Source organism: Prunus avium, chromosome 4, assembly GCF_965620075.1.
Source record: "Prunus avium chromosome 4, drPruAviu1.hap1.1, whole genome shotgun sequence".
NCBI classification, from domain to species: Eukaryota; Viridiplantae; Streptophyta; class Magnoliopsida; order Rosales; family Rosaceae; genus Prunus; species Prunus avium.
In genome coordinates, this window is record NC_142287.1 from 13,654,355 (window position 1) to 13,677,818 (window position 23,464).

At 45.5% G+C, this 23,464-nt stretch overlaps 1 protein-coding gene across 1 annotated transcript; it reads left to right on the forward strand.

Moving 5' to 3' along the window:
• The first annotated feature begins 5,089 nt into the window (after positions 1–5,089).
• Positions 5,090–6,626, forward strand: LOC148294845 (uncharacterized). Its single transcript, XM_088252271.1, has 2 exons — positions 5,090–5,339; positions 5,424–6,626. Exon 2 carries the CDS (start codon positions 5,955–5,957, stop codon positions 6,624–6,626), a length of 672 nt encoding a protein of 223 aa, XP_088108397.1. The 5' UTR covers positions 5,090–5,339; positions 5,424–5,954.
• Positions 6,627–23,464: the final 16,838 nt, after the last annotated feature.

Genomic DNA, 23,464 nt, shown 5'->3' on the forward strand with positions numbered 1-23,464 from the left:
TATCACCATGCATGGGTTGCGCATGGCCAAGGAAAAATTGCTCCACTCAGAAGGATGACCATATGCATCCTCACCACAAGATAAGATTTCTCTTCTTACATATAAATATTGTATACAAGCATGCAATATTTAAATAATTCATTGCACAATGCTATTCAACAATATGAATATTGCATATGAATAACAGGAGTTGTCCAAATTCGGTTACCTTGAAAAGTTCCAATTTGGCAGTTGCCTAATACTCCAATTGACCAAAAATATCTTCTTCTTTTTTGCATGGCTTGCATGGAGTACCTATACTGAAGCCCACATGCCAATCAAAAGGGCAGCCCACATGGTAAATTTCCATGAGTTTGTGGCTTAGGTGTTGTTCAACACCTGTCAATTGCTATTCAACAATTCAATGGAATACCCATACTAAAGCCACCATAAACCCTTTTATCTGAAGACAAAATACGAGGACCAGATCGGCACCTAATGCTCTAAGCTCATCTATAGTAATTTAGCTTCAGCCAATAGCTTTCAGAAGCCATATCCACATCTAAAAATTCTGCCCAGTATCGTACGGCAGCCCTTATCAACCACACTCACAGGGGGGGCTTGCCTCCTACAGAAACTTCACAAAGCAGTGGGCAGTGAGTAACCATGCTCGATGCCAATTCTCCATTAGCTCCAAAACGCTCTAAAAAATTTCTCCTCATCAAAGCACCAAAGTATCGAAGAGACCATCCTCGCGGAGACCACCGCCAGGACCCCATGCTTCAAGGCTATCGGTCGGTAGCCATTCTTTACCAAACTCACAGGAGTCAAACCACCGATCAGCAATTGCAAATCGCCGAATTGAAGGAAGTTGAGGTTCCACCCCAAAACCAATTGGCAATGGAGGGAGTAGCCCAACTCCTTATAAACCTAGGCTAGGTCCCTTAACTTTTCAATGTGGGACAAATACTCTCAACACGCCCCCTCACGTGTGGCGAACTTTCAAGCCTAACTGTTGCACAATACATATTGGGTGGCGTGGGAGCATGTGGCTGTTGGGCCCAACACGTGAAGCCTTGCTCTGATACCATGAAGGAAGTTGAGGTTCCACCCCTGATACTCTTGATACTCACTTGATACACACATGATACACACATAATACACCGCCTATTTATAGGCCATAATATTAACTCAACATTAAACATAACCATAACCACTATACCCACTAAACCTCACTTTAACTTCAACTCATAAACTACACATAATAGCTAAACCCTTTAAATTCTAACTTTTTATTTCCTTAACTCCTAACCTTTGAAATTACCCCAACAATCTCTCCCATAATTTCAAAGCTTATTAACATAGATATTTTCCCCCTTACTCTTCTTCCATGTCGCTTATGCTCACGATACTTTGAGGCTGGCCAATACCATTTTCTTTTGGATTTTCATCTTGTGTTAACATTCCAATTTCTAGCTCTAGATCCATCACTTGATCTTGTAGCATCTCAATATCTTCTTGCAGATTTCCACATTCGATCTTGAAATTCATCAATGCATTAAAGTTGACATCGAGTACTTTAATGATGTCTTGTTCAATCCAATAATTCAGACAAAAATATGCCGCCAAGTGTTCTGCCTCCTTCTTTGTGTTTTTCCATTTGCTTGAAAAATTCAAATGCGCGCCTCCATCAAAACTAATATGACACATGAATTGCATTGCATGAGCCGATCCCTTGGTTACAAAATTAAAATGTGGTTCAACATTAAGGTTGCGTGCAGCTTCAATCAAAATAGGCTTGAATGACACAATGACTGATATACTCATCTTTTTCTTTTTCTGGCTACAAGAGAGAACGCAATTAATAACCAAACAATTTCCTTCATGAATCAAAAAACACTCTATTTTCTTTCCTTTTTTCTTCTGGGTGCACATTTGCCCCAAACTTCATAGGAACCATTGTCCCTTTTTTTTTTTTCGGCATCCTTGTGCCTTTGTCTCTTCCTTCGGCATCATTGTGCCTTTCTCTCTTCCTTCGGCACCCTTGTGCCTTTCTCTCTTCACTTGGCATCCATGTGCCTATTTTCTCATTGTCATCAATATGCCTCTCACTTACAGCCAACACACAAAAAAAAAAAAAAATTTCTACACATCTCAAGCCCACAGTAAAACTTTTTAATAACAACAAAAACCATTTTCATCATGCCAACACAATTTAAATATAGAACCACAACCAATGCTTCATGCTACATGCCAAAAAATATTTTTTTAAAAAATTGGACCATGCTCCAAACGCCACACCTCTGATATAGGTCCACATGACCGTATCGGCTTTGATACCACTTATTGGTGGATTTAGCTTTATGCTCATACACTCTAAATATGAAGGGGGGAAAAAGAATATAATGAACTAAATAAATAACATAATTTTGGAGATGTGAAGCCCGAAGGCTAAACAGAGCTCTTGGACAAACTTACTTGACACAAACTTCAATAAGATTGATACTCTTGATACTCACTTGATACACACTTGATACACACATAATACACCGCCTATTTATAGGCCATAATATTAACTCAACATTAAACATAACCATAACCACTACACCCACTAAACCTCACTTTAACTTCAATTCATAAACTAGACATAATAGCTGTTGGCGCTAAATCTTGAATAGATAGAGATGAGTGCAACTTACAAGTGGGATGGACGATCAAGAGATCGATTGGGTGTTGGATGCCGATTCTTCCTGTCCTTGGATGCTGATCCTGAATAGAAGATAAGCGAAGCTCGTAAAGTCTATGGAACCGGTGTGGAACCAGCCTAAGACCCTCCGATGCTCGAGTAAGATTGTTTTTAAGAGCTCTTGCTGTTGACTATATAGTAGTATAAAAGTCAAGCTGAAAAGTCTTACCCCTGTATTGTAGTGGGAGGGGCATACTTATAGAGGGCATTTAGTATGCTTGTGGTGTTCATTTCCGATGTGGGACTCGTGGGAGGGCCCTGTGAGGTTGACACGAGTCCTTAGATATTTCAGGCGGGTGCTTCGAGGTTGATTCTGCAGAATCGGTAGGGGATACCGATTGTAGGCTGTGTTGGGCCCTGTAATGATCTTTTGCTGCTTTGAGACAATATCATCAGTAGCCTATGCCGATTGTCCGAGGCCTTGGGTGCTTGGGCGAGTTTATGAGATCCACGTGTCGTTGTACGAGTGGAGGGTCAGATATGGTACAAACAGTAGTCCCCCAAGTTGCCGATTGAGAAGCTTCTCGGTTGGGGACTTGAATGTGTATTCGGCATTCTGACCCGGACACAATGGTCCCATAATTGCCGATGGTGGTATGTAGTCCCCCAAGTGCCCAAGGGAGTGAGCTTGGATAGGAGACGGCATGATGTGCCGGTTGTTGCAAAGGGGCGAGTGAAAACTCATGAATATACGGCTGCCGTTCGGCACGAGAGGTGAGTGAGAACTCATCAATGTGCGTCTGCCGTTCGGCACGAGAGGTGAGTGAGAACTCATCAATGTGCGTCTGCCGTTCGGCACGAGAGGTGAGTGAGAACTCATCAATGTGCGCCTGCCGTTCGGCACGAGAGGTGAGTGAGAACTCATCAATGTGCGCCTGCCGTTCGGCACGAGAGGTGAGTGAGAACTCATCAATGTGCGCATGCCGTTGGTTAGTGGAGTTGTGCTCGAAGGTGGCTAGATCTGCCACGTTCGGGAAGTTGAAGCGTCTCCGAGGATTGGAAGCGTTGCAACTGACGTTTGGTCTCTCCCATGCATGCGTGACACGTGTCGGCATGGCTGTGAAGAGCCGCGTCGTTTCGTATCCCGATGCGTCGCTTCGCTTCCCGATGCTAAATCGGCCTTATAAATGTGAGGAGAAGACGAGAGTACAAATACTTGGAAATTTTGAGAGCAAAGAGAGCTTGTGAGAGGCGATTTCCGGCAACCGTGCTGAGGCTGAGCAGGCGATTTCCGGCAAGTTTGAACAAGGCGGAGGCGATTTCCGACGAACTTGAGCCACCGTGCAAACAAGGTATGTTGCCGTGTTTTCGTATTCCCATGGATCAAAGTGTTGAATTGCAAGAATTTATGTTTGAACAATGTATGAACAAGCATGAACACGCATGAACACGTATGAACGTAGTGTTTTTAGGAGGTAGAATAGGATTTGGATTCTAGCACAGCCCTTAGTGTACGTTCGTGTGTTGTTTGTAGATGTCAGATACCGAATCCGAGCGTAGGCGTAGTCCGAGGGCATACGAGGATGAGTCGTCCTCGGGGAGTTCTGCCGAAGAGAGTGGGAGTTCTGAATCTGCGAGCTCTTCGAGCTGTGAGATAGTGGAGGGGGCAGGAGGGCGTGCCGAGGCTGGGGGTACTTCAACGAGGGTGCCTGGGGGTGATGAGCCTTCGACCTCGGGTCGTGAGGCCGATGGGGGTGGTGTCTCTGTTGCCGTTCCCGGGGAAGGGGTGCTGAGGGTCGTCAGGGGTAGGCAACGGATCCCGATGGCGAAGCCCACGGAACCTGTGTTCGGAGTAGATGACTTAGAGCCGAACACACTGACCGAATCCGAGTTGGCGAAGATTCGGTCGGAGTACAACATTCCGGAATCGGTAGGGATGCGAATTCCGGAGCCCTTAGAGTCGCTAAGTGACAATGACAAGGGGGTGGTCTTCTTCACAGATGTGTTTAAGCATGGCCTTCGGCTGCCGTTAAAGCATTCGGTGCAGAAGATCCTGGCGGCGATCGGTTATGCGCCAGGGCAGTATAACCCAAATTTTTGGATTACGCTGCTCGGGACGATCACGGCGTTCAGCTTGGCCGGTGAGGGGGAGCCAAGCTACGAACAGTTCGCCCAGCTGTACAGTGTGACGAGGGCGAAGAGTGCCGATCATGGAGGGTGGGTTCAGTCCAACTGTCTCTCGGCAGGGCAGCGTGGGCACTTTGTGGTGGGGGTGCCGAGCTCTCAAAAGACGTGGCGCAAGCGTCGAGTGATTGTCTCCGGTGATTGGGAATCGGCACCCGGAGTTATCGTTGAGAGGAGGATTCCTACGTCCTTCCAGACAGTCGGTAGGGTAGAACCTGCCGTTCGGCAGGGTTAATAGTGTGTGTGTGTTTTTTTTTTTTTTTTTTTTGGGTACTGACCGTTGGTATTTTGGTTTCAGTGTCCTTGAAACGGCCGGCCGCACCGATCAGAGAGATTGAAGCAATCGAGAGGGTGAGAGCGAAGATTGCCGAAGAAGATCGGTTTTGTAAGGAGCTGCTCTACTTCCGGAATCTGTTCAAGGCAGGCCTGATCGGTAGGGCCGAACACGATCGGAGGGTGAAGGAGGAAGAGGAAGAAGAAAAAAGGCAAAGTAAGAGATGCCGTTCGGCAGGGTCGGTGTTTTTTTTCTATGCTGCCGTTTCCTTTTTGACTTCGTGCTTTTCCTGTTTTGCAGTGGCAGGAGGGAGGCCTATGAGCGAGGCGACGAGGAGGCGTCTGGAGGGGCAAGGGGCGCCAAAGACGAAGAAGGTTCAGTCCCCCGGGCCGAAGAAGAGAAAGACGGCAGGGCCAGCGGGAGGGACGTCGGCTGATGAGCAGACGGTGGCTGACCGCCGGAGGGAGAAGAGGGCGGCGGAGGCAGAGGTCGTTCGGGAGGCCCACCTCCAAATGACGGGCAAACGGCAGATCGAGGGTCCCGTCGATGTGACGCCGTTGCCGAAACGGCCAAGGGGCCCGAACGAGGGGACATCGGTGTTGATCCCTGATGATGAGGTGGAGGGAGAGGAGGGACCGGTTAACATCGCGTGTCCTCGGAAGGCTGTGCCGTTCATCAACTGTATGATTGACGGTGCTCAGATGGAGCTGGCTGAGCTGGAGCAACTGTCAACGAAGACGTTGCGTGAACAAACCGGTCGGGCCTTCCGTCTCCAAGCAGCGGTAAGTGTAGGATTTGTAGCTTAAGGATACTTTGATTCGGCATGTATTAATGTGTCCGTTGGTGTGGCAGGCTAATATGGACATGTGGCTCTGCGCGAAGCGAGCTGTGAATGCTGCCGAACGGTACCAAAAGAGATTTGAAGAGGGCCGTTCGAAGATCGCTGATGCCGGAAAGATGCTGCAGGAGGCGGACCAGCGTGCCGAGGAGAATGCGGCGAAAATTGCTGAGCTGGCGTCGAAGCTGGCGGCGACCGAGCTGGACGTGATGGCTGCCCATGAGGCGAAGGCAGCGGTAGAGGTGGCGATGGATGCGGCCGAGCGGTCGCATGCCAGGGAGCTGGTAGAGGAGAAGGCGAAGGCCGTTGCGGACTACCGATCGTCGGAGGAGTTTACACGTTTGGTGGATAGAGAGGTCATGGAGCAATGTGACGACTTTCTCTATCGAGTCAAACGGTATAATGCTGACAAGAAGCTGAACCTGAACTTCCTCCGGGATCCACCACCGCTGCCGGAAGGGGTGACCGAAGAGATGGTGGAGGCCTACAAGGGCGAGGATGCCGAGGCCGAGGAAACCGACGACACCGATTCAAGCAGTGGGGAGGAAGGTCATCCCGGGCCGAGGGCTGCCGTTACGTCTACTGCCGAGCCGTCGACTGATCCTGTGCCTGCGTCAGCTGATGTTGATGTTGTAGCGACCGAAGCCGATCCACCCACCTCGTAGACTTTTTGTTTTTAACATTTTTGAGCGTGCCGAACGGCGTATTGTAAAGACAGATGGCCCTTCTGTGGCCCCTTATTTATCAATGTTCAGTTTGTTTCGGGTTAATGTGCCATGTCCCTTAATTCTGTATGTGCGCATGTCGTATGTAGAGTATGTTTGACATAATATTGCTGAATGGTAGTGCCGTATGTATAGAATAGGGAGTTCCAAATTAAACCGATTACAAAAGTTGATGACCGAAGGTGACGACCGAAGGTATGATACAGAGGTGATGACCGAAGGGGCGTTCACTTGTAGTAATATTTGAGATGTTCTATATTCCAAGAGTGGCCGAGGGTTTGACCATCGGTACCACGCAAACGGTAAGTGCCTGGGCGGCAGATGGTGACAACTTCGTAAGGACCTTCCCAAGATGGACCAAGGGTGCCGTCGTTGGAGTCCTTGGTGGCGAGGGAGATTTTGCGTAGTACCCAGTCCCCTACTTTAAACGATCGGCGTCTGACGCGCGAGTCGTAGTAGCGGGAAGTCCGTTGTTTGTAGGCGGCATTCCGAAGCTGAGCCTGGGAACGGTGTTCCTCAATGAGGTCCAGGTTGAGAGTGAGCTGGGCTTCGTTTTGCTCTGGCTCGTAAGATGCCGTTCGGCACGATGGTGCGTTGATCTCGACTGGAACAACGGCTTCGGAACCGAAGGCAAGGGAAAATGGCGTCTCGCCAGTCGACCGTCGATAGGAGGTATTAATGGCCCATAGCGCTTCCGGAAGGAGATCGGGCCAAGCTCCTTTAGCTGTCCCAAGCTTTTTCTTCAGCGTCTTCTTGATGATCTTGTTGATTGCTTCGACTTGGCCGTTCGACTGCGGATGTGCTGGGGAGGCGAAGAACAGGTTGATGCCAAATCGGTGGCATAGGTGCCGGAACTGAGAGGAGTCGAATTGTTTTCCGTTGTCGGTGATTATTGCGTTCGGGAGGCCGAATCGACAAATGATATTCTTCCATACGAAATGTTCAACCCTGGCTGCAGTGATTGTTGCCAAAGCTTCGGCTTCGGTCCACTTGGTAAAGTAGTCGACGGCGACGATGGCGAATTTGACCTGTCCCTTGCCCTGGGGCATAGGGCCGATGAGGTCTAAACCCCATTGGGCAAAGGGCCATGGGCTAACAATCGGAGAGAGTGGTTCGGCAAGCAGCTTTGGAACGGAGCCGAAACGCTGGCATTGATCGCACTTCTGGACCAGGGTGGTGGCATCGGCATGGAGAGTCGGCCAGTAGTACCCTTGCCGAATGGTCTTGAAAGCCAATGATCTAGCCCCAGAATGGTCCCCACAGGCCCCCTCGTGAATCTCTCGTAGGACGTAGTTTCCCTGCTGCGGGGTCATGCACCGAAGCAATGGTAAGGAGTGACCACGCCGATAGAGAATCTGATTCAGAAGGAGGTATCGTGCCGATCGGCGGCGGATAGTCGTTCCTTCAGGTTTGGGGCCAGGCAACGTGCCGTTGGCGAGGTAGGCGTGGATAGGATCCATCCAACTTGGATCCTGCCGAACGGCATGTACTTCGAGGTCGGTGGTACTGCGCCGAGTGAGGACCTCGATCGGCACACGGCGCCCTATGTTGTCGTCAATCGCTGATGCAAGGCGTGATAGAGCATCGGCGTGGCTGTTCTCGGATCTGGGGATCTGTTGAACTTGGTACGCAGTGAAGTGGTGCAGCAATCGGCGAGCGTGTGTCAAGTAGGCAACCATCGAAGTGTCCTTGGCTTCAAATTCAGTCAGTATCTGGTTCACGACAAGTTGTGAGTCGCTACAGATCCTGAGTTGCTGAGCGCCCATTTCTTTAGCGAGCCGAAGGCCGGCCAACAGAGCTTCATATTCGGCTTCGTTGTTGGAAGTCCGGAATTGGAATCGGATGGCATATTCGATGGTTGTCTGGTCAGGGGCCTTGAGTACCAAGCCGGCTCCGCTGCCCTGTCGGTTGGACGAACCGTCCACGTAGAGAGTCCAAAGTGGAATTGACGGATTAAAGATTCCTTCGGTCGGGTGGGCGACTGGTACCGTCGAAGATGAATCGGATGCGGCGTCCTTCGAAACTGGCCCCTCGGACGCGGTTAACTCAGAGATGAAATCGGCTACAGCCTGTCCCTTCTCGGCAGGACGAGGGTGGTAGCGGATGTCGAATTCGCCGAGCTCGATGGCCCATTTGACTAGCCGACCGGATGTCTCCGGTCTCTGGAGTATCTGGCGCAGAGGCTGATTGGTGAGGACGGTAACACTGTGAGCCTGAAAGTATGGCCGAAGCTTGCGTGCTGAAAGGACGAGAGCGTAGGCGAGTTTTTCGAGCTCGGGGTACCGAATCTCAGCGTCTTGCAAAGCATGGCTAACGTAGAAAATGGGGAGTTCGATGCCGTTCGGCTTGCGAATGAGCACAGAGCTAAGTGCCGTTGCCGAAACCGAGAGGTAGAGGATGAGTTCTTCGCCGGGGAGAGGAGTGGATAATAGGGGTGCTCTGCTCATGTAGGCCTTAAGATCTTGGAAGGCGCGATCGCATTCGGCAGTCCAGACAATCTGCCGTTTGCTTCCTTTGAGGGCTTTGAAGAATGGAGCGCACCGATCGGTAGCCTTGGAGATGAACCGGGCTAGAGCGGCGACACGCCCAGTCAGACTCTGAATGTCCTTTTGTGTCTTCGGGACCTGCATGTCGAGTAATGCCTTGATTTTTTCAGGGTTGGCCTCGATTCCTCGTTGGCTGATCATGAAGCCGAGAAATTTGCCCGAGGAAACGCCGAAGGCACACTTGCTCGGGTTGAGGCGCATGTTGTACTTTTTTAAGACGCCGAACATGAGCGAAAGGTTGTGGAGATGAGAATCGGCCGTTCTGCTCTTGACCAGCATATCGTCCACATAGACTTCCATCGAGGTGCCAATGAGGTCGGAAAAAATTTTGTTGACCAATCGCTGGTATGTCGCCCCAGCGTTCTTCAGGCCGAACGGCATGATGTTGTAGCAGTAAAGTCCCTTGTCGGTGATGAATGCCGTGTGTTCGCGATCGGTAGGGCTCATGAATATTTGGTTGTAGCCTGAGTATGCATCCATGAAGCTGAGAAGTTCATGGCCTGCCGTGGCATCCACCATCTGATCGATCCGTGGCAGAGGAAAGCTGTCCTTTGGGCAAGCCTTGTTTAAATCGGTATAGTCTTGACACATTCTCCAGGCGCCGTTTGATTTTTTGACTAAAACCGAATTTGCCAGCCAAATTGGGTAGGTTACTTCCTGGATGAAGCCGATGGTCTTCAGTTTGTCTACTTCGAGCCTCATTGCCTCATACCGTTCGGCATCGTAGGCCCGCCGTTTCTGCCTGATGGGTTTGAAAGTGGAGCAGATGCTGAGCTTGTGGCTGATGACACTCGGGGCGATGCCGGGCATATCGTCGTATGACCAGGCGAAGACTTCTGCATTGGTTTGCAGGAAGGTGATAAAATCGGCCCTGAGTGCCGGACTCAAGGTTGTACCGATTCGAACTTGTCTGTCCGGTTGTGCTTCGGAGAGGGTGACTGGTTCTAAATCTTCGGCGGGTTGCGCTTGCGGGGTTACAGTCTCATCTCGGGGGTCATCTGGTTTGTCCGTCCCCCTGCCGTTCGGTACGCCCAAGCTGGTGGCGACCGAGTATGTTTCGCGAAGCGCAGCCCTTGCCGATTCCTTGGTTGCCGAAACGTAACACGTCCGTGCACTCAATTGGTCCCCTCGCACTTGGCCGACGCCAGCGTGTGTGGGGAACTTGAGGAGGAGCATGTGTGGTGACAGCATGGCCTTCATTTTTGTGAGCGCCGTCCTGCCGATGATAGCGTTGTATGCCGTTGGGCAGTCGACCACTAGAAAATGGGTGTAGAGGACCGTTCGTCTGGGGATGGTACCGACAGCGAACGGGAGCTGGACACTGCCGATTGGTTCAACCACGTCGCCAGAGAAGCTCAGGAGAGGGGTGATATCCTTGTTCAGATGCCGAGGGTCCACGCCGAGGGCGTTGAAAGCGTCGGCGAATAGCACGTTGACCGAACTGCCGGTGTCGATGAGGATTCGGCCTACGTCGAAATCCGATATATCAGCCCGTATGATCATAGGATCAGAGTGGGGGAAGATGATGCCTCGCTCTTCTTCTTCAGAAAAGGTGATAGGTTCCCAACCGTTGCGTTGAATTTTGTCATTGCGTCCTCCCGCCACGCTGAGGATTTGTGGATGCCGTACGGCACGAACGTAGTTTTTAACGGATCGGTTGCTGGCTTCGGCAATAGGCGCCCCTCCACTGATCATATTGATCTGCCGATTCAATGAGTTATCCGTTGCTGGCTTGGTGTTTAAATACTGATCCAGCTTTCCGTCATTGATGAGGCGTTCAACGATTTTGCGCAGCGCGATGCATGATTCCGTATCATGGCCGTTGTATTGGTGGTACCGGCAGAAGACACCGGTGTCTTTTTCGCTCTGGCGAGGGAGTTTCCGATTGTTCGGCTTCGGTATCATATCCCCTTCGGTCAGGAGAACTTGCTCATAAGTGGTGTTGAGCAAAGTGAAGATTTCGTCTGGCCGATTCCCCTTGTGGTTGCCCTTCTTGTTGTTGTCCTGCCGTTCCCGGAAGTTGTCCTTCCGCTTGTTTCGCTGAGTGGAAAAAGCAGGGACAGGGGGTGCCGTTCGGTAGGGGGCCTGGTTTGCCGATCGGTCGACCGGGAATCGGTCGTAGTTCTGCGTTGGAGGCTGATCGGTCAACGCCGTTTTGTTTATTGGGGTCGAAGCCGATCCCTTGGAGTTGAAATGCTCAGCCTTGGCGTGGATAGCCGCCTGTTTCATTAATTCGGAGTAGGTGGTCCAGTTGCTGCTGTGGACCAAATAACGAAACTGAGACGACCGAAGGCCGCTTTTGAAGGCACCGAAGGCCGCCCTGTCGTCAGTTTCCGGACATCTGGAGTACTCATGGCTGAACCTAGCCGCATATTCCCTCAACGGCTCATCGTCTTGCTGCCGAACGGTATATAGATCATCGGCGGAATATAGGCGATCGGTCTGAATCATAAAATGGTTGAGGAAGGTTTGCTTCAACTGATTGAAATTGTCGACCGTGTCTGGCTCCATCCGATAGAACCAATTCAGAGCGGCTCCGGTCAGGGTGGAGGGGAATAGCAAACATTGGCCTTCGTCCGTCAGTCCTTTGCAACCCAGAGCTGATTGGAAGGTATGAATGTGGGTAACGGGATCTTCGACCCCCGAATAAAACGATATGCGGAGTGCTTGGACCTCCTTCTCGTGTCTGAATGTCCGGATTCGATTGGTGAACGGCCCTGGCTGTACCGTTCCCCATGTTGGTGTCCGAGCCTGGTCTTGTTCCTTCTCGATGCGAGTCATCTTCTGTAGGAGGAGACGAATAGTCGGATCGGTAGATGGAAGATCGTCACCAAAGGGTTCGATCGCTCGGTTCCCTGTGCGTTGGTCAGTATTGTGACCTCGCCTTCCTTGGTCTGCCGTTCGGCTGGGGCTTCTCTCGTAATTTCCTTTTCGCCGATCGTTGTCTTGGTTTGATCGGTGGCTGTGGCGTCGTGCAGAGGGCCCTGCCGATGAGATTGTGGTTCCTGGGGATGTTGGAACATAATCTGATTCGTCCGTCTCTTCCAGGCCGATCGCGCCGTACCTCTGGCGTAAGGGGGATTTTGGTCCAAGTACCTCCAGGCGTGGATCGTCTAGCTTCGCCCGGACCTGGATGGGCGATGACTGCCGTTCCCTGCGCCGATCGTTGATCCTCTCGCGGCAATCAGAATAAACGCGATATTCGGGATGGCGTTCCTTCGGAGTGGGCACGAACAGTCTTCGGGAGACAGTTGGTCCGTTCGCGGCCTGCTGCTTCCCTCTATCCTGGAAAGTGGGCTTTCGTACGCTTTTAAACGATTTCTCCTGCCGAAGCTGTGTGGCTGGTTCCCGATCGTTCTGCAACTGGGCGGAGAGTGTTTGTTGTTGATGCAGTTGCCTCTGGGTGTCATCCAGTTTGGAGGCGAGAACATTGTTGTGCTCCTGCATTCTTGCCATATCCTGCTGTAGGGTCTCCATCCGAGCCTCCAGGGTGGTCGGTCGAGCAGGTGTCTGAAGCAAGGGAGTTGGATTCGGCTCGCCAACGAGGCCGAGGATGGGGCCATCGGTAGGGAGGGCCGAAGATGGATTCATTTTTTGGTCTCAGAGTTCTTTGTTTTGAGATATGGGTTGATCGATAAGCGATTCCCACAGACGGCGCCAATCTGTTGGCGCTAAATCTTGAATAGATAGAGATGAGTGCAACTTACAAGTGGGATGGACGATCAAGAGATCGATTGGGTGTTGGATGCCGATTCTTCCTGTCCTTGGATGCTGATCCTGAATAGAAGATAAGCGAAGCTCGTAAAGTCTATGGAACCGGTGTGGAACCAGCCTAAGACCCTCCGATGCTCGAGTAAGATTGTTTTTAAGAGCTCTTGCTGTTGACTATATAGTAGTATAAAAGTCAAGCTGAAAAGTCTTACCCCTGTATTGTAGTGGGAGGGGCATACTTATAGAGGGCATTTAGTATGCTTGTGGTGTTCATTTCCGATGTGGGACTCGTGGGAGGGCCCTGTGAGGTTGACACGAGTCCTTAGATATTTCAGGCGGGTGCTTCGAGGTTGATTCTGCAGAATCGGTAGGGGATACCGATTGTAGGCTGTGTTGGGCCCTGTAATGATCTTTTGCTGCTTTGAGACAATATCATCAGTAGCCTATGCCGATTGTCCGAGGCCTTGGGTGCTTGGGCGAGTTTATGAGATCCACGTGTCGTTGTACGAGTGGAGGGTCAGATATGGTACAAACAATAGCTAAACCCTTTAGATTCTAACTTTTTATTTCCTTAACTCCTAACCTTCGAAATTACCCCAACATGAACGGCACCCAGTTGAAAAAAAAAAAAAAAAAAAAAAAAAGGAGGACAAATATGAAAATTGCTCAAGACACCCACTTGGTCATAGCTTGCTAAGGCACATATAATCTCTCAAGCCAAACGACAACCCATCGGCAATTACATGGCCCCCTCATTTCATGTAGCAAGTCGAGGCGTTGGAACCTCGTCCCTCTTCAAATTGCCGAACCTTTCATGTTTGAAATGGCGATATCGCAGCTTTTGAATTGCTGCCATAAGCAAGAAGCCTCATGGGACAAAGGCAATACTGCATGGCTACCATTCGGTAGATATTCTTACTGCTGCCCTGTCTTCTTTCAGCCTACACGAGCCACTAAATTTATCAAGCCACCCAAAAAGACTGGGCTCATCGCCACTATACCTCAAAATTACCGATCGGCACCTCTGCCTTAATTTCAGGCATCACTCTCCATCAAACTGCAGAACATTTGCAGTAGCACAAAAATTCAAATGGATTCAAAACACCAACATACCAAAGACATATATTTGAAAAAGCACCCTACCGTTTGGTCACCTTGAAGAACTTCAATTGCGAAGATGCTAACCAAGGATATTAGTTTGCATGATTTACATGGCCAAGAGAGCAAGCCACCATTTCAATACAAAAGGAAGTGCACGTAGTTCACCTCAAAGAGCCAATCGCAAGTGTTGAACGCCGCCCACCTTCATAAAATGGAAAGTGCCGTTCGGCACCCTTGCATCCTTCAGTGAGACATCATGAATTCAGTACAACATTATTACTGTTCGGCACCTCTTTGAAAAGTAAAGATATGGGGACTTAAGGCTTTTCTACAAGCCTTTGCCATTCGGTACCCCTCTTCTGTTACGCAAGTGATGTCTTCGGCACCCCGCCTCTTCGACGTGTGCAATGCTTTCGGCACCCTATCATCACCATGCAGATTGCATGAAGCTCCCACCAACTCATTTTAGCTTCTGCAATAAAAGGTGGATGCAAGCCGCATGGTTCATAAGATAAAAAATATGGGAGAAGCAAATCAAGGTTCTGAAGGCCCAAAACAAGGTTCCGAAGGTTCGCGCACACCCAAGGCCACCCTGGCCTACTTGCTGAATGGCAAGCGTCGGGCCGAAGGAAAATTCGAGCAGTCGAGCCTGTGCTGCCGCACCATTGGGCTCGAGAATAATCTGTGCTGCCATACCAAAATTGGGTGTGCTCACGAACTCTCTTTTCTAAACACCCTTGCCGAACGGCTGCGGAGACTGAGGCTTGGTTACTGAAGATATACGACGCACGACCTTGCTGAAGCCCTTCCCAAAAACCCTCCTTCCAAAAGCCCATGCACCAGCCCTTGCTGAAGCATTACCGTAGCCCATGCCCACACCTTTATGAAGCCCAAGAAGCTCGAGCCTGGCCTAAGCCCATCCTAGCCTCCTTGCCGAACAGCAAGGCTCGTGCCGAAGAGATTGAGGCTCACAAGCAACTCAAGAGGCTCAAGGTGCTTCCAACAAAAAAAAAAAGAAAAAAAAAAGATATTATCATTATTCTTTCCTAAATAATAATAATAAAAAATGCATACTTGCATTTTTCCCTTCAGCACCCTTGTGCCTTCGGCACCCTCGTGCCTAAGCACATTGCCCTGCGACATGCAAAGCTTTGTGCCTTCGGCAAAAGTTTTATGCAAGTGCCTTCGGCACCCCCGTGCCCTGCGACACACAAGTTTTATGCAAGTGCCTTCGGCACCCCTTGCCCTTCGACATTTTATCTTGCGACATGCAAGCTTTGTGCCTTCTGCACCCTCTTGCCCTTCGGCACTTTCTCTTCTGACATAAAAGTCTTATGCCTTCGGCATAAGACTTTTGGTACCTCTTATATATTTATATAAAATAGAAAATCTAGTTTTCATTTTTTCACTTATGAATTCTTATTTTCTTACTTGCAACCTGTTATATTTATTTATCATAGCTAAGTCTGTTGGTACCTCCCCTCGCCAGAAAACACCTTGTTGATGCCAGAATATGCCCCTTCGATTGTGCCCATGAACTGTTTGAGAAAATGCCTCAAAGAGAAGAGAGTGTTTTGTCATGCAGGCTGTGTGCGCATGTATATATATTTTTTTAGTCTTGGTCCAAACGACGTCACTTTGGACCAGGCCATTATAAAAAAAACAAAACAAAACCTGCGTGCGTTGTGAAAAAGTGTTCTTCAGAAGAGGAAACCTAATTGGCAACTACTTCTTCTTTGGATTTTTTAGTGCGTTCTGATATCATCTTCTTCTTGTTTTTTATTTTCTTGTTCAACAAAGCAAAACCCAATTGGCATTTCCATATGTGATATCAATCAAAGGCTTAGGTATGCATTGTTTCTTTGCTTTAAAGGCGCCTTCACATCATAGTCAAGGTCTAGTTTTCTTTTCTTCTCTTTTCATCTTCATTAAGCGCCTGTTTTGTTTCTTCTGGTTTTTATTTATTAATTATTTTTTCTGATTTATTTTTTAAATTATGATTTGAGGAATAATGATTTATTTGTTTAATGGATAAATTGATATGCATTTTGATTAGATTAGTTGATATTGATTTTGGTTAAATTAATTGATTGGTTTTGGTTAGATTAATTGATGATGTGATATGAATTTTGGTAGACTAATTGTGTAAATGGCATGAATTTGTTCATATGAATTGTTATACTATATAGACTATAGTATTGGTTGCCTAAATTTTAGCCTTTTAAATACCCCGTCTTTGAAAAATTCCTAGATCCGCTACTGGTACTAGGGTTGAGTTAAGTTTCTTTAACAACCCTAGTATTTAACTTTCTCATTCTTGTGATACAAGTATATAACCTATTGGGTGAAGAATTACGTTCTTAATTAGATGATATTATTAGATGTGGTTGTATTGTATATATAGAACTCTTTACAAATAATGTACAATGTTGTGATAAGAACAAAAGCCTCTCTTAGTCTCTCTCTTACTTTCTCTCTCTCTTTAGTATCTCTCATCATTAATTCACACTAATCAAGACTAATTATTGTTGAAGAATATAAAGTCCTACATCGAAAACTTGACTAAATAAATTACAACTTATAATAAGTTGTTCCACTCCTAATAACAATGAGGCCTTTTGCGATAAAACCCCACATCTACTGGGCTTTGTAGGTGGTTAAGTTGAAATCTTAACATGGTATCAGAGTGGACCCCAACCTAGACCCAAACTTCGACCCAACACCTTGATTGGGTGTGGTCACCGACCGACCAACCACACCTTGACTAGGTCTTGCCATCGAACTGATCGACTCTAACTCATACTAACCTATGAATCTTCCGTTGCACACGAACCCACTCCGATGTGGACTTAGTTCCACGTGTGGCCCACTATGTAGTGGTCCCACATGAGGGGGCGTGTTGAAGAATACAAAGTCCCACATTGAAAACTTGAGTAAATAAATTACAACTTATAATAAGTGGTTCCACTCCTACTAACATCGAGGCCTTTTGTGATAAACCTCACATGTTGGGTTCATTTTTATACATGATTTATCATATTATTTACCCAGTGTTTTGAGTTAGTTCTTGATCTTTTATAGCATTTTACTTCATTTCTATGTTTTTAGAAGTTTTACTCTAGTTGGAATGAATTTGAGCTAAAAATGCATTAGTAGCTCAAATTCATGTGTTTTTAAACTCAGCTTTTTCTCATTTTTGTAGGTCAACTTCTTGACCTTGTTTCATCATGTTCCGGTGATCGGATGAGATGAAGCTCTTCATGGAACTTGTTCTAATGGGTGTCAACTACAACATATCCGAAATTGAGCTCCATTGGAAGATCACAACTCTCCCAACTGATCTAGCATTGAGCCTAATGTGGGAGAGGAGACTTGGAGGCCGCACAAAGGATTTACTGGCACGTAATACAAGGGAAATACTTGCATGTAATGCAAGAGGAATACTCCCACGTAAAGCGGAGGAAAATATCTTCTTCTCTCCCATTAAATGCCATTCACATAGAAGCGGAAGCTATCAAAAAAGGAGAGAAAAAATTTCTACAAAAATATAGAGAGAGAAGCTCTCAAGAAGAAGAAGAAGAAGATTTTCCACCATTGAAGACCTTGAGCTTTCACTCTTCATGCAAAATTTGTAAAATCTATCTAAGTATATTTCAAATTGTTTTTTTTAATGAATATGAGGAATTAAACATAATAACTAGGGCTTAGGTTGAAGCCCTAAACATGATTACTCTATTATTTTGATGCTTTAAGTTTATGGATTTCTAGATATTGTTAATCAATTCCCTTTCACTAAATTAATCATATGATATGTGTTTGTTTCCTTTGATTGATCACCTTAGGTTGTATGCATGTAGCTATAGTTGAGAAGTTGTGTAAGATATCCAAGAACACAATTTCTAATTAGCAACAAATGATTAAATCCTTTCTAAGTGAGTTTCATGTGAATTGGTTTCTTGAATGCCTAATATAAACACCATACTATTAGGGTTCTTATGATGTTCATATTCTCTTCAATCTTAATGGGTTTCCTCATATGGTTAGATCGAAGTACTAAGCACACCTAGATTGATTGTATGAGAAGCACGAGAATTGTAGTACTTGTTGTGTGTTGTTAATATTATGTTAACTCGCAATTGTACGGGGCAATTAGTAGTATAGCAAGACAAGTACGAGGTCGTACCCACGAAGACTGAGAAGTTAAAATTAGTTATGTACTTAGATTACCAAATTCAAGAAAGTAGGAGGTTATGTCTAAAACAGAATTTAAAACAAGAGTGGTTGTGATTGTTGAACAAAAGAAGCAAAATGAAATTGCAAACAAAAACAAGTAAACAAATGTAACAAAGAGTGGTTTTAAGAGTTGGAAAACAGATTTTGAGACTAGGGCATTCGAATCACCATAACAATTCAATTCTGGGTTATAAAGATTCAAGTAACAAGTCTAATTCAGATTCAAAGATTGATTCTAGCTAAAGTATGATTAGGCCATGGTGTTTGGTCCTAACCTTGTGTTCCTAATTCCCTAATTTGATCATTTGTTGTCTAACCTAAAATTAAGCATTAGGAACCCATTAAGCATAGAAGAACATTTTAAACAACCAAGTATGTATCTAATCCCTGTTGTCGAATGTCCATACATACTCTTCCTATTCATAGTTCAATTTGAATTAAAGCATGGTGTATACTCTTAATTCAAACCAAGATAGTTAACAAACAAGTTCTAATGGTGATCAATCATTCAAACAAGCATGTTAACTTATAAGCATAATGAATAAGAACATGAATCATGAATCAAACTTGAAACTCCAAACTTATAAACCCAGAATATTCATGTTAGGTTACATCGAAGCCCTAGTTATGGATTTAGCTACTCATAATGGAAAAGAGACTTGAACAGAAATGAGAAAACATAATGAATGCAATAAGAGTAGAAAAACCCTTTTTCTGAAGTTCTTGTGGTGTCCAAGGCTTCTCCAAGTGCTTCTCCACTTCTAATGCTTCTCCAAGAGCTTCCCCACTTCTAGAAAGATGTATGAAGGATATGGAGGTGATTTGGGATGAGTTTGAGTGAGTGGTGATGGCTAAGGAAGATGAAATTCGTAGGGAAATGGAAGAGAGGTTTGCTGGAGTTGTTTTGGTGATTGTTGGAGTGTTTGGGATTTTGAGAGTGTTTGAGGATGGTTGGAGTGAATTGTGGGGGTTGTGAATCTCAGGATTTGTTGTGTCTTGAATGTGGAATGGATGTGGTATTTATAGGGAGAGGGGAGTGACAAATCTGAATTCAATATGGCTAATGCATACAACACTTGCATTATAAAAGATGAATTGGTTGATGCACTTCACTAATGCATACAACACTTGCATTATAAAATCTGAATTGGTTGATGCACTTCACCAATAGATCCCACCAGCAGCCCTAGCTCATCTTCATGTCACCATGACCAAGCTTCCAACCAGAAATGATAGCTCATACCTAGCTCACCATGACCAAGCATCCAACCAGCACATGCTGAGGTCAGCATAACCAGCAACTTCAAGGGCTTACAACTTGGGCTTCTATTAATCAAATTAGGACTTTAAGCACTCTAAATTGAAGTTCAGAATGTCTTCTTTCCAGCCATATGTCATTTGGGCCAATCCAAGGTCTGAGGAGGAAGTTAAGGCCAAAACAAATTGCTAACTCATTTTGCGCGCTGATAAAATCCATCCTGAGCATGGCTCTGTGTTTGCTAGGTAACAGACTCCATATTTATCCAATGGGGCTGAATTTTGTATATGTTATAGTACACACCCATTGGAACAACCTTCATGAAGAATGCTGCCTCATCCGAGCTGTGTAGGTTGCTGAAACAAAGCTTGCAATATGACCTACGGAACTGGACTGGCAGGGGGCTGTAGCCAAAATGAGTTTGTCTTTTAAGCTCTTCTTCCATTCATCCAAATTAGGCCTTAACATGCTTGAATTGCATGAATTATGCTCTCTTGCTCTATTGGCCTACAAAACACACAAAGGGAGGGAAATAATTTAGAATTATAGGAACTAAGCAAAAGAAGTAAGTAAATTGGGCATGTATATGTATGAAATTATGAGCTTAACACACCCCCAAACTTAGATTTTGCTAGTCCTCGAGCAAAACAAAAGAGAAACAAAGATAAAAACAAAACAAGAAGTTAACTAGACCACTTTCGTAGGTAACTCGATTGCATTGAGCGTATGCAACAAGCCTTTAAACCTCTAGGCATCCCTAGTAGGAGGAGTTGTGTCTCCTGAGGGTTTAACAGATATGATACCCACAAACGTTTTTCTAACTCTACAAAACAAAATGGTTAGAAAAACAACTTTGAAATCAACTAATGAAAATGAAAGAAAGTTTTAGTCATACCTTCAACACCATAGAGTTGCCAAGATAGGTCATCAATCAGTGTGTACAAGTGGAAGCTATAGCTCAAAGGCACACAGTTTCAAAGCAAGCACACTCAAACCTTGAATAGAGAACATGCTTCGACTCTAATTCTCACAGATAACACTCAATCACTCAGAACCTATGTTTTAATTCTCTCAAGAAAGCATAAGTGAGTGTATGAAATAGAAGCACAAATTTGGTTAGATCTCATGAAAGGAATTAAATACTAAGAATAGAGATACACACATACTTACCAGCACCCATGAATACATCCTCAAAGATCAGCTAGGTCTTTCACAATGTTGTAATGAAAGGCTAAGGTTTAGGGGAAATGGAAGAATTGGAAGGAAAAACAAATAACTTAAGAACATACCAAGGTTGCATGCTTCATTAATCTGCAAGGCATCATTGATTTAGATTGGCATGGCAGCAAACTTCATGGTATCACCTGGCATGGACTTTATTTTTCACACTTAGATCAAATCGAAACACTTTCATCTTCGTTGATTTGATCTGCATCTTCATTAACTTCATTGCACAGATTCACACCAAATTTCATTTAGGTACACGGCAGCAACTTCCTTGCATCAAACTTTATCTTGGCACACCTTGGTATATTTCTAAGTTATAGGGTATGGCTACAAGAGGTTAAGTATCTCAGATTGAGATACAAAGGTAGGGAAAATGATGAGGGTGATAAAAGAAAAGGCTTTGAGTGTTTGGCTTCAAGAGGGCTAATGGAACACACATATGGGTAGGGTGAAAAGAAAGCATATAGAATGGTTATACACACATAGCCTAGCATCACTTCAATGAGTTCATTCATGAATGAGAGCAAGCATATGATATCTGCAAAAGAGAATCATCCTTAGTATTCGATCAAAATGAAATGATGAGATCAATTAGAGTGAATTGAAGAAAATAAGTATGGATGAGAAATAGAACACTTTAAACCCTCTCAAGAAAGCAATTAGGCTCGATATAGCTCACTAGGGTAGTCTCCACTATTTTCCTTCAAGAATTTGAGCATGGTACTTTAGCCACCAGAATTCTAAGAGCAAAAGCTTTGTGAAGTGCGAAATTCTGATATGAAAACCTCAAATAGCAGCTCCATAGCATTGATTGTATGACATTCTTTAAAAAAAATAAAAAATAAAAAAAAGTGACAAGAGAACGAAAATTGAAAACACAAATGGATAAGAAAATTGAAATTGAAAACCTTCCCCCCAGACCTGAATTGAACATTGTCCTCAATGTGAAAGCATACAAAAGATGATTGAGAACAAACAAATGATAAAGGGAAAAGTTTAGAAGAAGGTTTAGGAAAAATAAAAAAATAAAAATAAAAAAAAAGAATATATAAGCAACTCACGGATGACCAGTTAAGGGCCTCAGAAAACACAGCCAGGGGATCCGGGAAGGTTGGAGGGGTCACAATGGTCCCGCTTAAAACCCAAACTTCTTAGACACCGAAGGTGTCGCCTAAAGAACTCCTAGACACTGTATTGACGGAGGTGCTCACTGGGGTTACCAAAAGTTAGCTTATATGAAATTTTTTTTTTTTTTTTTATTTAAATTTATTTATTTATAAAAAGGAACAGAAACTTAAAATGACTAAAATAAAAACAAAACAAGTAAAGAGAAAGGATTGAAATGCTTCCCCTTGATGCAATTAGGTCAATTGCTACCAAGCACCTTCTTCTTGAACACATGGGTTGCCTCCCAAGAAGCGCCTTAGTTACTGTCTTGGCAAGACATTGTGCAATCAGCTAAGTTGATGGTACGAAGGGAAGTTGATCTACCACATGGCCAGTTTGGATGCCAGTTGAAACTCCCTCATAGAATGGCTTTAAACGTTGTCCATTTACTTTGAAAGTCGAGCCATCTTTAGGGTTTTGAATCTCCACAGCTCCATAGGGAGAAACATTGACCACGGTGAATGGGCCTTGCCATCTAGACTTCAATTTTCCTGGAAAGAGACGCAAACGTGAGTTAAACAAAAGAACTGACATACCTTTGGAGAACTCTTTCCGTTGAATGTTTCTGTCATGGTAACTCTTGGTTCGTTCTTTGTAAAGCTTTGCATTCTCATAAGACTCATGTCTAATTTCTTCCAATTCATTGAGCTGAAACTTTCTTGCATGGCCTGCCTTGTCTAGATCAAAATTCAACTTCTTGATGGCCCAAAAAGCATTGTGTTCAAGCTCCATTGGCAGGTGACAAGCTTTCCCAAACACAAGACGATAAGGGCTCATTCCAATGGGAGTCTTATATGCAGTCCTATAAGCCCATAATGCATCATTGAGCTTGGCTGCCCAATCTTTCCTTGTATTGTTCACCACCTTCTCCAGGATGTGCTTAATTTCTCTATTGCTTATTTCCACTTGACCAGAAGTTTGCGGATGATATGGTGTAGAGACTCGATGGGTGATGTTGTACTTTTTCATGAGTGCTTCGAATGGCTTGTTACAGAAGTGGCTGCCTCCATCACTAATGACAGCCCTTGGAGTACCAAACCTTGTGAAAATATTATCCTTCAAGAACTTCAGCACCACCTTATAATCATTGGTTTTGGTGGCTATGGCTTCCACCCATTTAGACACATAATCAACAGCAACAAGTATGTAAGTATAACCAAAGGAAGATGGGAATGGTCCCATGAAATCAATACCCCACACATCGAAGAGCTCCACAACAAGTATGTTATTCAATGGCATTTCATTCCTGCGACTTAAGTTCCCCATCCTTTGGCACCTATCACACTTAACACAAAAATTAAACGCATCTTTGAATAGAGTGGGCCAAAAGAAACCAGATTGCAGAATTTTAAGTGCTGTTTTCTTAGCTCCAAAGTGACCTCCACAAGCCAATTCGTGGCTATGCCTAAGTATGCTTTCTTGCTCTTCTTCTGGAACACATCTTCTGATGAGTTGATCTGGGCAATGCTTGAATAAGAAAGGTTCATCCCAGACATAATGTTTCACCATGGAAAAGAACTTCTTCTTATCCTGAG

What these genes read in the sequence shown, in the direction of transcription:
- LOC148294845 (XM_088252271.1), top strand. Translation starts at nt 5,955, where the DNA reads ATGTGTCCGTTGGTGTGGCAGGCTAATATGGACATGTGGCTCTGCGCG.